This window comes from Cynoglossus semilaevis, chromosome 20, assembly GCF_000523025.1.
Source record: "Cynoglossus semilaevis isolate Cse_v1.0 chromosome 20, Cse_v1.0, whole genome shotgun sequence".
Classification (NCBI taxonomy): domain Eukaryota; kingdom Metazoa; phylum Chordata; class Actinopteri; order Pleuronectiformes; family Cynoglossidae; genus Cynoglossus; species Cynoglossus semilaevis.
The window spans coordinates 14,621,841-14,637,733 of record NC_024326.1 but is presented as its reverse complement, the minus strand read 5'-3'; the positions used below and the strand labels follow the sequence as shown (position 1 = coordinate 14,637,733).

At 46.1% G+C, this 15,893-nt stretch overlaps 1 protein-coding gene across 2 annotated transcripts in view; it reads right to left on the bottom strand.

The window, feature by feature from the left end:
• Positions 1 to 8,988: 8,988 nt before the first annotated feature.
• The window catches only part of LOC103396793 (zinc finger E-box-binding homeobox 1-like), a 36,324-nt gene continuing 29,419 nt past the window's right edge, over positions 8,989 to 15,893 (bottom strand). For both annotated transcript variants that reach the window (XM_008335017.3, XM_017042140.2), the window contains exons 3-8: positions 14,556 to 14,732; positions 14,230 to 14,432; positions 13,012 to 13,135; positions 10,817 to 12,588; positions 10,096 to 10,276; positions 8,989 to 9,864 (exon numbers count right to left, since the gene is read on the bottom strand). In XM_008335017.3, coding sequence (XP_008333239.1) covers positions 9,170 to 9,864; positions 10,096 to 10,276; positions 10,817 to 12,588; positions 13,012 to 13,135; positions 14,230 to 14,432; positions 14,556 to 14,732 — 3,152 coding nt within the window. In that variant the 3' untranslated portion in view covers positions 8,989 to 9,169. The remainder of the gene's footprint in view (positions 9,865 to 10,095; positions 10,277 to 10,816; positions 12,589 to 13,011; positions 13,136 to 14,229; positions 14,433 to 14,555; positions 14,733 to 15,893) is intronic.

Sequence of the window (15,893 nt, the reverse complement as noted above, 5' to 3'; positions counted from 1 at the left end):
GGACCCCGCGTGGAACCCACGAGGAACCTGCAGGGAATTCAAATAGAAAAACACTTTTTGCAGATCGTTTCAAACCAGTTTGAACCAGTCATTAGTGACAGAGTAAAACAAACTCCGTTCTGATGAACTGAGTCACTGGTGGAAAATCTATTTCCTGTTTCACCACCAGTTCGTCCGATCGACTGTCAACCATCATTAAAGCCCCCAAGTATCCGTCACCGCGCCGACCCCCCCCCCCAACCCTCATCTCACTGTGATGTCGGTGTAATTAGAGCTGGGTTAACTGCCTCCGTTTATAGACCGTTCCCACCTGCATTCACGCCGCCGCTGGAGCCGCGCAGTAAAGGTCGTCCGCCGCGCCGCGCCGCCATCACTCACTCCTATATTTCCCTAACATATCTCTGCTGCTGCAGCGGCGGCGGCGTCTCCCGGGGCAGAGCAGAGTGAGGGGTAATTAGTTTACAGAGAGTTGAAGAGCGGGAGAAGTCGACCAATCAGACGCCGTCTCTTTGTCGGTGGAGGGAAAAATGATCAAAGTGTCTTCACGGCGGAGGATGACAATGACGATGATGTGTGAACGTCTCCAGGAGACACTGATTGATGGCTAATCATTTAGTTTCTGAAGGGGGCGGGACAACCGTCTGTTTTGATTGGATAAAAACCTAAGCGGCCTCAGTGCTGCCGCGTCACAGATGACCACGACGGTCAGTGTTCTGCTGCTGGACCTTCTCCGACCTCGGAGTTGTTCTGTAATAGATTAGTAATACAGACAGGCCGCAGCTCTGGGCTCGACTCTTTGACCTGCAGGTTACAGGCTGCCCCCCCTCCTCTCCCCCCCCCAGACCCTCCTGCTGTAGATCTTTCTCAGGTCATTCATGTTCAGCCTCTGGTTGTCGACGTTCCTCGTCTCATTTTTCCGTCTGATCCAGACGCTGAGCTGAAATTGCTCGGCGGCGCCGGCGGTCTGTGTTTTCAGGTGAAAAGTTTTCATTATGTTGATTTCCCCGGAGCCCCACATCTCCTCCAGTTGGCTCCGTTCGGTTCTCCTCCTCCGACGTTCTCATTTCTCTGCCGCCCAACACGAAACATTAAAACATCAAATGATTCTGCGTCCGTTTTTCCTCCTACTTTAATACGACCTGCTGGAGACAAACACCGACCTCCAGTCTGTTCTGGCAGCGCCGCCTCTTCCCAGAAGGCCGCTGGCCAACCAGCCGCGACTCCTGGCCTGTCGCCTTGACGCTCATCACTGATTGGTCGTCCATCATAACTGGGTGGAGATGGGAATCATTAGCCATTGTTTGGTATCTCGGCCGAACGCGTTTGCCAGGACTGAACATTCCAGTCTGTTCCAATCAGAGCAGACATTAGTCCTCATCAACAGTTCTCCTGTTTGGCCACACGGGGAAAACAACTCGTTTAATTAGACGGTTTTTGTCTGTTTTAATTACAAGAAAACAGACGAAACCAGCGCTGCATGAAGAATGTGTGACTGTGTGGAGAGAACAGAAAATCAGGGACGGCTCCTCTGGTCGTCAGGGGAAAACGGTGTGAAGTCAGTGGAACAACATGGATCCTACGTTCATTTCTTGATGGAAACATCAGCGAGACACGGAGGAGAAAATAGTGAAGAGATTAAAGAAAAAAATGAGGCGAGACACGGAGGAGAAAATAGTGAAGAAATTAAAGAAAAAAAGGAGGAAAAATAGTGAAGAGATTAAAGAAAAAAAAAGAGCTGAAAATTCCACCTGGGAGCTCCTTATATATTAAAAAAACATCATTTCAAATATTTGGTATTTTCACGCTGACACCCCCAGAGGGCACTCTAGGCTTGTGTACCAGTATCTGCTGCTCCTGTACCACTGAAAATTGACATGTTCTTTAGTTTCACAATGACAGCCACTAGAGGGCACCTTCCTTGTGCGATCTATACACTGGAGCGACTTATAGTCCAGAAATTACAGGGACTATTACGACAGGAAGTCTGTATCAAACAAGCAGCTCTTCACACCATAAACATGCTAGTGAGGTCACGCGGTAAGGTGCTAGCGCCACACAGTGATGGCCGGTCGTCATCGCAGTTCTTGAACTTGGCACAAATGCATGATAACTGAACTTTCTGCAATAAAACTTTGAGTTTTATATTTCTTTTTTCCCTTCGATCGATCCGACGTCTGTGTCAGTAGACGACGCCGGCTGTTTCTAAAAGAAAACCTAAAAATGAAGTGTTTTTTTTTTTCTTTTCTTTGATGCTGTGCAGCTGAAGGACTCGTCAGAGAACAATTACACAGATTTCATGAGCAAATAAAAAAAGAAAATGAAAAAGCAGACGGACGCCACTGAAGGAAATGAAACCCTCCACCAGGGTCATTTCTCCCTGCTCTCCTCACCAACGCTGCTGGAAATTAGACTCTGATTGTTATGTCTGCTCCCAGATCCTGGAAAATGAAGATTAGATTTTACTCTGGGGGGCGGGGGGCAGCACAGAGCTGGAGAAGAGCTCTCTGGGCTCGGCTGGTTGTGTCTGGACAGTCACAGGGTGATGGATGGAGACGTTTTTATGGTGACCAGAAAAACATGCCTGGCTCAGGGGTAGAGGTGACGGTCAGCTGATGATCACTGGGGGCGGAGTCCGAGGAAACTCCGGGTGAATCCAGTTTGTCATTTTTCACCTGTGGAAATCTGACAGGAAACGAAGAACTCCTTCACAAAGTTCAGACCATTGTCATGAAAAAAAACCAATCAGTCATTGACCTCGTCTGTTTAGTTGTTTATCTTCTCCGTCGAGTCGTTGTTCGTCTTCTCAGTGCGATGGTAAAAATCTGTGGTTTCTGTCTCTCATAAATCACAGCACGGCTCCAGACAGACCATAATATTCCAGCAGTTTCTAACAGGTGAAACCAGAGTGTGTGTTCACCAGAGATCCCTGAGATAAACCTGTTCCTCTGCGGACCATCGTTTGTGTCTGAGTGTAGGTCGTCATCCGTCATGTTTGGGACGGTGACGTCCGGGAATAGAATCCCTGACGTTGAGTGAAGAAGCAGCAGAGCGGAGACGAAGCCCAGAGCTGGAGGGAAAGGTCAGGAGAAGGAGACGAGAGCCGGACGGGTTAGGTTGGAGGAGACGAGAGAGGGTGGAGGAAGAATCCATTAGTTTGTTAAATGAGGGAAGTTTTTCAGAATAAAAAGTGAGGAGAGAAACTAATGATCTGCAGCTTCTCAGCAGGAGGAGATGTTTGTTCTAATGACTCCAACATCAGCTCAGACTCTCACGCCTTCAATAACACACTGTGAATTAAAGCTGAGATTAGAAAGGAATCAAAGACAAACGCTGAGCGAAACTTGTTAAAACTTAGCCACTTAGCTAAGTTAGCCGCTTAGCCGGGAAGATGCTAAACCTGTGTTTATTGTTCCGCTAATGAACTCAGAACATAAAAGGCTTCAGGGAGGGTTTAGTTCCACACTTGTTTGTTTTTCCTGAACGACTTCTTGTTGTCACCCCCCCCACCCCCGACCTCGACCCCCCCGCTGTGACCCTGGATGTTGTTGGTTAGTGCACTCAGCCTCAGCTGTACCCTGGATGTGGTTGGTTAGTGCACGCAGCCTCAGCTGTGAGCTAAATGTGCTGTAAACCTCAAACAATCGACTGAAACACTGCAGCTGTGCCAACGTCACCCCCCCCCAGACCTCACCCCCCAGACCTCCTCCTCCCCTCACCCATCTCAGTCTGTGCTGCTGAGGATTCTGTCTGTGGTTCCAGCCGAGCCGTAGTTGACACGACCACTTGTCCTCACACTGACCTTCAGTGACCTCTGGTCCTCACAGTGACCTTCAGTGACCTCTGGTCCTCACAGTGACCTTCAGTGACCTCTGGTCCTCACACTGATTTTCCAGAGTATAAGTCGCACTAGCCGAAAAATTCATAATGAAGAATAAGTTGCTCTGCAGTTTAGTGTGACTTACAGGAGTGCCCCCTAGCGGCTGTCAGTGTAAAAATAACAAACATGTACATTTTCAGTGGTACAGGAGTAGCAGATACTGGTACACAAGCCTAGAGTGCCCTCTAGGGGGTGTCAGTGTGAAAATACTAAACGTGAAATAATATATTTCAATATATAAGACGCACCTGAGTATAAGTCGCAAACCTTTAAAAATGAATCCGTCTTGTCACGTGGGCCAGGTATTGGCAGCGCTTGAACTTTGGACAAGAGCGTGGAACCCACGAGGAACCCACGTGGAACCCACATGGAACCCACGAGGAACCCACGTGGAACCCACGAGGAACCTGCAGGGAATTCAAATAGAAAAACACTTTTAGCAGATCGTTTTAAACCGTCATTAGTAAGTCCATCTAAGTTGCTCAGATCTGAGGGCGGAGCAAAAGTACCCAAACCCACCATTAGTGCCCCCTGCTGGTCACACAGCTATGAATATGAGCCAATTGTCTCTATGATGGATTGCTGACCTGTTGAGTCTGAACCCTGGGGAGGGACTCCTGGTCCCCGCCCCCCTCCCTCCCAGGGTGAGTCACACAGATGATGGATGAGTCTTTAAATATTTGACAAGTTCTAAAAAAAAAAAAAAACCAACCCAGGAGCTCAGAGATCAGGGCCGCAGTTTTGTCTCAGGAAGCAGTTGAACGCTTTGACTCAAGGACGAGGATGGACACATTAACTGTGGGTTCATGGGACCCTGCAGGGACAGAACACCCCCCCCCACTAACTCAGGGTTTGGATGCGACGCCGACCCTGCGGCTGATTTATCAGCTCTGAAGACAAACAGACAGTGGACGTCGTAAAGATGGGAGCAGCGACGGCGGCCGGTGTTAAATCGTTGGCCTGGAACAGAGGAATAAATACAGATTTCTCCCTCATCAGCATCTGCTGCGACGACTGAACTCCACTCTCACACGCATCACATTAAGTTTTAGTGTCGGGCTCCGGGCGTCGTCGCGGCGCCGACTCTCAGCTAACAACTAACCCACGGGAAAAAAATAAATAAAAATAAATAAATAAATAAATAAAAGGCCGGCTCTTAAAATGTTCATATAGTTGGATTTATACTTGGGGAATTTTATTTCCGGACGTGAAAGTTTTAAGTGTTTCTTTTAAAACCTTCTGGGCCGTAACGCTGCCAGGCGTCGTAAAACGAGGAGCAGCGAAAACCGCGGATAAACGGCGAAAATGTCTTCAGAATGATGTCTTCAATCTGCTGGGAGGAAGAGGGAGGAGACAAAAGAGGAGGAAACTGAATGTGACTGATGATGGTGATGATGATTTTTCTCAGAAGAATTAAATTCCTGAAGTGAGCCACACGGTGGCGACGTGGTTCAAGATGTTGCCTTACAGTGCGAATGTCACCAGTCTGATCTTCATCTCTAACTGATGACAAAAATATACCTGTGTATTTCCGTCGCTCAGACTCTTTAGTTCGTCTTCTCTGCTGGGACTTCAGTCTCATTTAGACAAATTAATAAAAGGCACCAATGAGACGGTCTGTTTTAAAACGGTAAACATGTTTTTTTGTTTTTTTTTAATATTAACGTTTGGTTGATTTTATTTTTTTTACTTCGTTGTAACTCCATCAGGAATGTGATGTTTTCTCACTGCTGCGTTAGCGACGCTTTGTTTTTCAATGGCGTCGGAGAAGCAGGTTCCGTGGTCTCTTTGCACCATCTAGCGGTAGATCCGCGCTACAACATGTAACTCGGTGAACTCGAAGCTGCTTTATGTTTTGACTGCTCTTCTGTTTAATGTGAAATGACAACAGCGGGTGAAAACCCGTGTCTGTTATTTTTTAAATATATACTTTTATGATGACGTCATATCCTGGTCTCGCTGACCTTAAGGATCACTTCTTTAGGAGGAAATGTTTGACAGTGTTTGCCAAAATAAAATGTATAAATTTGTCAAATTAAGTGGGAAATATACTTTATTTCTATACTTTATTTTTGAATGAATGAAGGTCTTAAACAAACAAACATTTAGAAAAAGTGAAGAAGAAAGTGCAGCGACGTCGTGTCTTACTTTTTATTGTGACAGGAAGTCATAAAAATGGAGCAAAACTAAAGTTAAAAACAACCAAATACAAAAAGACAGTGGATTTTACAAAGAGCATGTAAAGGACACACACACACACACACAGAGAGACAGACGAGGGGGGGTCAGTCTGGGGGGGTGGAGAAGAGTTGGCACAGAACAGAAAAAATGGCGACATGTTCAGAGTTTGGCTTCCACAGCAGAAAAACAAAAAACAAAAACAAAAAAACTTCAACCACAGAAGAAGAAAATCGAGGGCGAGTGTTTGGAGCGGGCCGGGACTCATGCTTTAAAAAAGAAAAATCACAGAGGTTTCAGACTCAGTAGCTTCATCAGGACAGAGAGCAGATGCACATCCAACAGTTCTCAGTTCGTTCCACATGTTTCAGCTCAGCGTTACACCACGTCATCGATACAGACGCTTTTTTTTTTCTTTCCTTTCTTCGTTAAAACAAACGTCAGCTCCCAGAACCACGACATGGGAAGTTGTCTCGTCTGTGGTGAGATTATTCATTGTTTTCCATACTAAAATATATTATTGTATCAGTTCATCCTACATTAATGTACACTACAATGTGTAATAAATAACCATCAAAGAAAATATAAAAAAAAGACACATAAATATATATTTATAAAAAAAAACAAGTCTGCTGAAAACTAATCTGTGAAAGGGATTCTAATACTGCCATTGTCAGGAAACAAAAACAAAACAAAAAAAAACACAGGGAAAATAATACAATAAACAACAACTTTAAACACTGTTCGGTTAAAACATTTTAAAAACCAACACTTTCTCAGACCACATTTACCAACGTTCGTCTCCTGAAGTGCAGGAACAGCTGGTGTCAACGACACAAGTGCACAAAATAAAATTCATTTTTGTTAAATCTGTTGAATTGGTTGAGTTTTCACGGGAAAACGTTTCCACCTGCCTAAACTCTGCTGCCCCTAGTGGCCATGTCTTTACACTGAAGCTCTACTGTTGCTGTGAAAACTGACAGTAAACTTCCTGGAAGTTAAAAAATGATGTGGTTTTCCTTTTGTTTTTTAATTTTCCACAGAAGACTGAGGATCAAATAAAGATCAGTCAGAGTCAGAGTCCAAGTTTGTCCATGGGTTTTCTAGTCCGAGTCACAGCGGTAGATTGAGTGACTCGTCAAATTCCCAGGGTTTAAGGTCATTAAGGTCAAGTCACTAAAGAACTGTTTAAAATCAGACTTTGATTCAAAGATTTTAAAACAAGTCCCAGTCAAAGACCTCAGGGGTTCAGGTCAGGGGTTCGAGTCCAAGTCATCTGTAATTACACTGAGAACGAGTCACTGGTCACTGAGAACAGGAGAAAATCCTGAGTCGGCGTTAATGACGCTACAACAAAGGATCAAAGGAGTTGGTGTTGAGCTCCTTTTTTCTTCTTTTGACTTTTTTGTTTGAAAAGCTTTCATGATCCAATGATGATCACGGGTCTACAGACCAGACCTCAGACGGTCTCTGGTCCTGGTGAAGAGAAGACTTGTTTCCTTCACCAGATTTTTGTCAGTTTTTTGTATCAGTTCATCAAAAACAAAAGGCCGAAATAGAAGTTCATTATTTAGAGATTTGCTCCGACGTTGGTCTGATTTTAAGTCCAACATCGAACTTGTCCCACAGGACTCATCACCTGGACCAGGACCTGGACCAGGACCTGGACCAGGACTTGGACCTGGACCTCTCACTGATTCAGTTCAGGGTTCAGGTGGTGAAGATCCTGAGGTCCAGATGTTTCATGTTCATGTTGTAAAACCTCTGGACCATGTCTGACTTTTCTAGAAACGTTCCTTTATGAATTTTGAATTTTCTTTGGAACATCTGATCCTGACGTTCACCTCAGGTCATCTCACTGTGTTTGTAGCAGAAAAAAAACCAAACAAACTTACGTTTCCTCGACTGTCAGGCGTGGGTCACACACTGTTCGAGGTTTTCCTCCGACTTTAACCTGCTGTTCTGTCAACAAACGTTAGTCAATGTGGGTCTGGGTCAAAGGTCACACAAGGAACATAACACTGGCTACACAAGTGAAGGAGAAACCATAACACTGTTCAATGGCACTTTAACAGCACACAGGTCTTGCATAAGGCTGGAGGCATTTTGGGGGAGATGGGGGGGGTGGGGGTGGAGCAGGAAACTGCCCCGATCCTTCACGTAAAGTGATGACATCACACATGAGATCATCGTAACACTTGAAACACACAGAGTGAAAAGTTGACACAAAAAAAAAAGAAAAAAGGAAAACTCAAGCTCGCCGTAACAACTGGTTCTCGTGTTTTGGAGCCTGTGTGGGCGGAGCCTACGTCACAAAGTCATAACCCAAGACTCCGCCCATTTTAGCTTCACCAGCCCCGGGTTGCCAAACACAGGTGCCCGTTTGCTGGCTTTGAGGTTTGGACTCCACCTTCCCTGATTTGGGCTAATNCCCGCCCACAACCCCCCCTCTCCTCCCCACCAAGAATACTTTGTTTTCCTTAAGGCTAACAGTCAAACAGAAAACAAAGGTGATGCTAGCTAGCAAAGATTAACAGGAACGCGGACGACGTCTGTCTAGCTAGTGTAGCGCTAACACTGAAGGGCGTACGATGTGTGAGGCATGTATCCATAGGTCAACCAGGAATACTGTAGTGCAGAGGTCTTTGTTCATAGAACTCAATAAAATACTGATTTTTAGGAAAACTTCATTGGCAATAAAAAGGTATAGAAATCTTTCTCATCTTTACAGGATAAAAGGTTTCAGACAAATGAGATTAGTAACACTGACCAGATAAAAACAGACAGACGACAGACGGACGGACGGACGGATGGACACGACGACATGGACACGGTGTCTCAGTAACAGTTCTAAACAGGTCGATGGGTGATGAGTTCAGCTTTAAAATCTGTAATTCTATAAACAATTTTAACACTGATAGTTAGTTTTTCACATGGAAAAAAAAAAAAAAAAGTCGCTGTTTTTTTTTTTTCGTTTTCAAGTTCAGGCACACCTGGGATTTTTGTACACAGTGGTGGACCGTTCACGTCAGGCAACCGCCAGGTTTCTCTTTCTATTCCCATGGCAAGATGTCTTAACTTCAATGATCGGCACGTCGACAACCGTCCTTCCTCTCATTCGCCGCCTGTCACCGCTTCCTGTGTGGGCGTGGCAGCAGCGGGCTCCTCCCCGACGGTTTTGTCCAAATTAGTTTCACAGTCGTCTGTTGCTTCCTGGTTTCCCGCCGCACTTTTCTCTCCGGCTTCTTCATCCTCCGGCTGACTGTCCTCGTACTCAAACTCTACCACGTCGTACGAATCCTCCTTCTCCTCCTTCTCCACCTTCTCGCCCTCGGCCCCTTCCTCCTCCATCTCCTCCTCGTCATCCTCGTCGTCAAAGTTCCCCTCGTAGATTTCACACTCGCCGTCGTCCACCTGAACGACGCGAATGTCGTCCATACACATGGCCTCCTCGTCGTCCCCGTCCTCCTCCTCGCTCTCCCTCTCGTCTGAGTCCACTTGGGAGGGCGGGGTCGTCGTACGGCTGTCCGACTGCGTACCGACGCCGGGGCTGCTGTGCTCTCGTCGAGCCTTGTTCTGTACTGAGCCCGACCCGGAGCCCGACCCGGAGCCCGACCCGGAGCCCTCCTTCTTGCAGTAGGAGTAGCGGTGGTTCATGTGCTGGGAGTACGAGCCCGAGTGGGAGAATCGCTTGCCGCACTTGTCGCACTGGTACGGTTTCTCTCCGGAGTGCAACCTGGAGTGTTCGATCAGGTGGTGTTTGTGTTTGAAGGCCTTGTTGCAGATGCTGCACTCGTAGGGCCGCTTACCTGAGGGTGGACACAAACAGGGTGAGGACAAGAACCTACGGAGAACCGCTTTGGTTCTAAATGTTCCCACACTCAACGACAGAGGAGCCAGATGTTTAAATGCCCCCCTCAACATTCAAACATCCTCAAGAAGCATTTGAGTTAAAAAACTGAGAGAACAACGGGAGTTTACTTCATGGGTACTACGTCAGTACTACGTCAGTACTACGTCAGTACTACGCCCCTTCTCACCTGTGTGTTCATATTTGTGCCTGAGCAGAGAGCTGCCCTTCTGGAAGACCTTGGAGCAAAGATCACAGGGGTAACAACCGTTGTCCAGCCGCCGCCGCTTCATCGCTGAAGACGAGTCCGAGTGGTTGTGCTCCTCCGCAGAAGCCACGACCTCAATGTTTGTTTCCAGACTTTTATCTTCGCATAGAAGAAGAAGAAACAAACAAACAAACTGAGTTTCATCTTCAGTTTTAACACTTTCACACTAATCAACCAATCAACACTTTCTCCTGTGTTGATTGGCCGCTCCTACTGTGTAGGGCTGCTGACCTGTGTCCACTGGAGTAGGACGAGCAGCAGTCCAGTCTGTGACCTCTGACCTTGACTTTTTCATTTTTTTAAACCATAAAATCAGTACTTTTATTGTTTTCTTTTTATTTAATGGACTTTTTCATTTTTTTAAACCATAAAACCAGTACTTTTATTTTCTTTTTATTTATTTAAGTTTCCTTCATTTCATCTGTTTTTTTTTTTAACCTGACATCTGTCAGTACATCATATTTGTTGAAGCAGGTTTTATTTATATTTTACTACTTAATAATAATAATAATAATGACAGACTTTTCTAAACCCTGGTGAACGTCCACCCCTCAGCCGTCGGTCACTGACGTCCAGTGGCTGTAACAAACACTGACGTCCAGCGGCTGTAACAAACCCAAACCCAAAGTGCGCTCAAACACACCTTATGGCCGTTGAGCACCACAGTATTTGCTCCAGAAGGGTTCCCGGCGGCGGTGGCGTAGGTGTAGGTCAGCTGGGGGATGAGGATGGTTCTCTTGGTGGTGGTGTTGATGGCACTGAGGCAACCCACGGACCCCTGGCCAGCAACGGCCACCAGGGTGGGCAGCTGGGCGGCGGTGACGATGTTGACTGGGTTGACGTTCTGAGGCGCGGTGACGAAGATGGTCTGACCTGCGAGCTGCTGCGGCTGCTGCTCCTCCTGCAGCTGCGTCAGGTTCAGAGGCTGCTCCTGTTTGGCAGGAAGTGTGAGGATTTTAGCGGTCAGTGCCGCAGCCACCTGTTTGGGAAGAGAGAGGTCCAGCGGCTCTGCCTGGGAGTCCGGCGTCTCCGAGTCTTCTGGCTCACTTTTAATAACGACCAGACTCCCGTTGTTGAGGCTTAGTGATGAGGAGTCTGAAGGGGAGGTGCAGCCGGACTCTGACGAGGCCTTGTTGGACGTCACTCCGTTCTCATTAATAGTGTCTTTTGAGGTCCGATATGTAGTTCCTGTCGTTTTAGTGTCACCGCAGCTTTTACCGCCATTTTTCCCAGAATTCATCTTGGCAAACCACTTTCTCACGACGTCCACCGGGATAGTAACAGACTCCGAGATCTCGGCCAGCTCCTTCTCGTCGGGCTTGGCGTTTGAGGCAAAGTACTTCTTGAGGAGCGAGACGATGTCGTCCACAGGCGGCTCCTCCAGAGTCACTCCCGCCTCGCTGAGCAAGGCAGCGAACGACGGGTCCAGAGCGGCAGAGTCGACCGCCTCCCCGTTAGCTGCTTTGCGGTGCTGCAGGAGGTGCAGCGCCTCCAGGTTCTCCGGACAGTCCTCGCATAGTAAACATGTACTGGTACTGTTGACTTTTGGCAACGGAGCTGAGTCTGGGGTGTCAACAGTTTCCATTTTTGTCGGTGCAGGTGCCTGAGGCTCCTGCGAGACGGCCACAGAGTCTGGCTCCTCCTTGACAAGACTGAGGTCGGCCACCTCTGGGGTTGGGAGTTTACCCGTGTCTGTGGGGGAGGGGTCGGCAGCAGCGCTAGTCACAGTGGGCGGCGGAGCCGGAGCATTTTTGACAAGGACAGGTTCAGTTTGGGTGGTGGCTGCGGTGGCGGGCGCCGGGCTGATGCTGTAGTTTATGATGATTTTGGTGGTGCCGTCGTGATCCACAAACGCCGGCAGGCTGATGATCTGCTGCTGCGGCTGCTGCACTACGATCCCCTGCTTGCCCTGCGCCACCAGCCCATTGGCCGAGCCCAGCACCTGCCTGAGAACGTTCCCATCCATCGCCACCTTGAGCACGTTCTGCAGGTCGTTCAGGTTAATGCTGATGGGCGACATCAAGCCCACCGTCGGCACCACCATGGCCACGCCTGGAGGCACAGTTGCGGCCGCAGCAGGCTGCGCGGCGCCCCCGTTCACCACCCCGTTGGTGCTGGCCGCCGTCGCCGCCATCGCCGGCTTGCACGCGTATTCCACAGGTTCAGATTTGATCTGGGTCACAGGAAGCTGCTCCTGCAGGGGTTTACTCTCAATCTTCTCTTTGAGAATCATCCGGGCCGGGGCTATCACCAGCGGGGCGGCCTGGGCGGTAGACGGGGTGGCCTTCGTCGACGTCCGGGCGACGCCGTTGGGATGTGAAGCGCTCACACACTTCTTACTGCTGATGTGGGAGCTGTAGGAGCCTGAGTGGGAGAAGCGCTTCTTGCAGTTGGAGCATTCGTACGGTTTCTCACCTGAAACAGCAACAGAGTTCAACCAAGTTACAGTTAACGACGTTAACGACGGTGTTGTTAATGACTGTACACTTTATTATTTATTATTATAAATCAGATGTCAAACCTAAAGGCCCACTGGTTTTGACATTAAAGGCTGGTACCATGGTACTGACCATGTGACCATGTTAGATTACTAACCTGTTACGTTAGATTTTTTGACACATATTGTCATTAAAATACACTGTGTAATGCAGCGATCTATCCCATCCAATGTGACATAAATTCTACTTTGACATTAATGCAATACGTATGTGTAAATAAGTTAAGTCTGTGCATTTAGCTACTGAACAACAAACAAAACAAAAGGTCAAATGTATATGTGTATGTATATTTGTGGTGTGTGTGTGTGTGTGTTTGTTGTTTGCACTGACAACCACTCACCACTGTGAATACGCAGATGCTCTTTCAGGTGATGTTTGTATTTGAAGGCCTTGGAACATTCAGTACACTTGAACTTGCGGTTCCCTCCTGTTCCGATCGTTCCTGTCGGCTGGGAATTATGACGCTGAAACAACAGGATCACACATTAATAATAGATAGACCGGAAACATTTGATTCCCCTCCACAATAATGACATTCCAATGTGATTTAAACTTTCTGAACTGAAGACCAAACTGTCTTTTATTATGCCTGAACAGAAATCCAAGGATACTAGCCTATAATACGGCTGTTACATAACGGTGTAACGACAGGGTAGTTAATCAAAGACAGTTATTAACAAAACTCTTGACAAAATCAAGGTACTTCTGTAATACCTTTAAAACAGCAATACTGGAGAAATAGTTTAAATGAGAACAACTATATTCTGTTGGTCTGGTTCACGGTTCAACTGTTGAAACAACAATGTAACTAAAATCACCACAAATGATCAAATGTGAGAATAAATGTATTAATGTTCGTTTAGTCGATAAGCAGCTATAAACAATAACATTTTTTTTTTAGTCGATAAGCAGCTATAAACAATAACAAATTTAAAAAAAAAAAAACTACCTTCGTTTAATGCATTCACAGTCAACGTTATGTTCGCTTCATATCGCGGTTATAACGACGTCCACTCTTGCGTGACCGTCCACCTGGTTGGTAACCTGTTATGTTAGCTCTGTGGGGCTAACGCTGCTGCGGTACACCGGAAGTAAACCGGAAGTCGCTACTTCTTCGATTAAAAAAACAAAAACAAAACAGCAAGTCGCCAAAAAGGAAGTGAAACGACACACTTCCGGGTAAAAAAGAAAGCATTTTTTAAAATCATAATATCGTTACAAAATGTAACAGTTGTGAATTTTGTTTTGTTAGTTTTTTTAAAACCAAACTATACTATTGTCAAAACAAAACAGTTCTTATTCATAAATTCAAAAACTACTTTTTCTATTGCTTATATTCATGAATTGATGTGTTAAAATAAGTGGATACAATTTAATAACGAAGTTACAACAAGAGAAACTTTGTGTGAAAAGGTTTATTTGAAACTCTGATTTTCATCTGTTAATAAGCCACAGACCCTGCATTAGGTCAATCCATTCGTCCTAGTTTAATGCCCTCCACTGTTTACATTAAACTCATTTTCTAACATGAAGCAGCCGACGCCTCCTCGTCTCTTACCTGCTCCCTGTTGCCCCTGTGGTGGCTCATGTGCCTCTCCAGCTGTGAGCGATAGGTGAAGGTGTAGCTACAGTGCGAGCAGCTGTAGTTGCTGTCGCTGGTCTCATGGCGATACCTGATGTGCTCCTTTAGTGAGGCGTTGCGTTTGTAGCCCCGGGAGCAGTAGGGGCAAGTGTGCAGCTGGGAGAAGGAATCTGGTGTGCCTGGAAGAAGAGCAGATGGAATAATTCTTTCAGTTTTTTTTATTATGACAAATCAAAAGTTTTTTTTTTTGTTTTTTTTTTTGCTGGAAGCTAAAAGTTCTTCTTGTGTGCGTGGAGTTGTACCATTTTCATCGGCACCTCCTGTCTCCACTGGACTCTGCTCGTCATCAGGGGCTTCGGGGTAGATGATGGCTGTGTCCCCCTGCTGGAGGATCTTCTCCACGAGTTCATCCTTCTCTGTCTCCTCCTCCTCCTCTTCCTCTTCTTCTTCTTCTTCTTCTGACACATACTCCTCTTTCACTGAAGACACACACACACAAATGAAGGAGGAGGGAGTCGGGGGGGGTTATTGAGGAGAACCTGGCAGTGGAGTTGTCTTAAATATAACCCTTGTAATCAATCAAGCAAACATTTTTGTTTACTATATTAAAAAAACTTCAATACACCCCTCATTACCCCCTCTGGATGAGGATGACACTGTATTTTCAGCCTCTGCATTTACGGATTCTTGGGGAGTTGGTTTCATTTTTCACCACTAGAGGGTGTCAGTAGTCTTCATTCTAACCTTTATCAAAAGCAGCGTGTCATTCTATATAATCTACTTGTTGATTTTGTTTAGGACTTAATATTTGGGGAGGAGAAGCGAGAACTTCAAATATAGTCTTTTTATAAAGGGATAATCCGTGTTTTTCTCCCCGACAGCACCCCCTATCTTTAGAGCCACACACGCCTCTCAGTTTCACTTGAGACGCTGCTGAGAAGAATGTAGAAGTTGGAGTTTTATCATGAAACTTTTATCTTCTGTGCAGTTTTCCTTAAAGTCCAGTTCAAACTAAAATCCTTTGAGGTTTTGTTCCTTTTTTTTTTAGAATGGAGACTTTTTGATGTCCATCAGATCTGTGTCAGACGGACTGATGGACGTTGGAGTTTGAGCCGTTAAATAAAATTTAAAAAGAAAAATTAAACAAAAGGTGTTTGAGAGACTGATGAAGGTCCTGAAAGAGAACAAGAAGAAGATGAGGAAACACGGGGAAAGTGTCACATGACCTGCAGCGGCTGAAGGATGTTCATAAAAGATCACTCAGAAGATTAAAGTTTTTTTATGGAGGTGATAAAACGTATTAAAGGTTTTTTTTTTATTATTTGACTTCAGTAGTGATTCAGCACTTCACTGAGAATCGATGAGTCACAAACGACAACTTTAGATGAAAATGGAGCGAGCTGAGGTTGAAGCGCTTTAGTTTCATAACAAATGAACGGTGTGTGTGTGTGTGTGGGGGGGGGCGAGGGGGCTTTTTTTAACAACTGTTAAAACACGGCGTCTCTCAGCTTCTTCACCCTGACGTCGAGTCAGATAAAAGATTTATGTCATAAATTAATCAACTTTCTCGGAGAAACGGGGTCAAAGACGACGTCTGCTGCAAGTGTGGAAGTGTGAGCGGCGTTTCCATGGAGACCGGT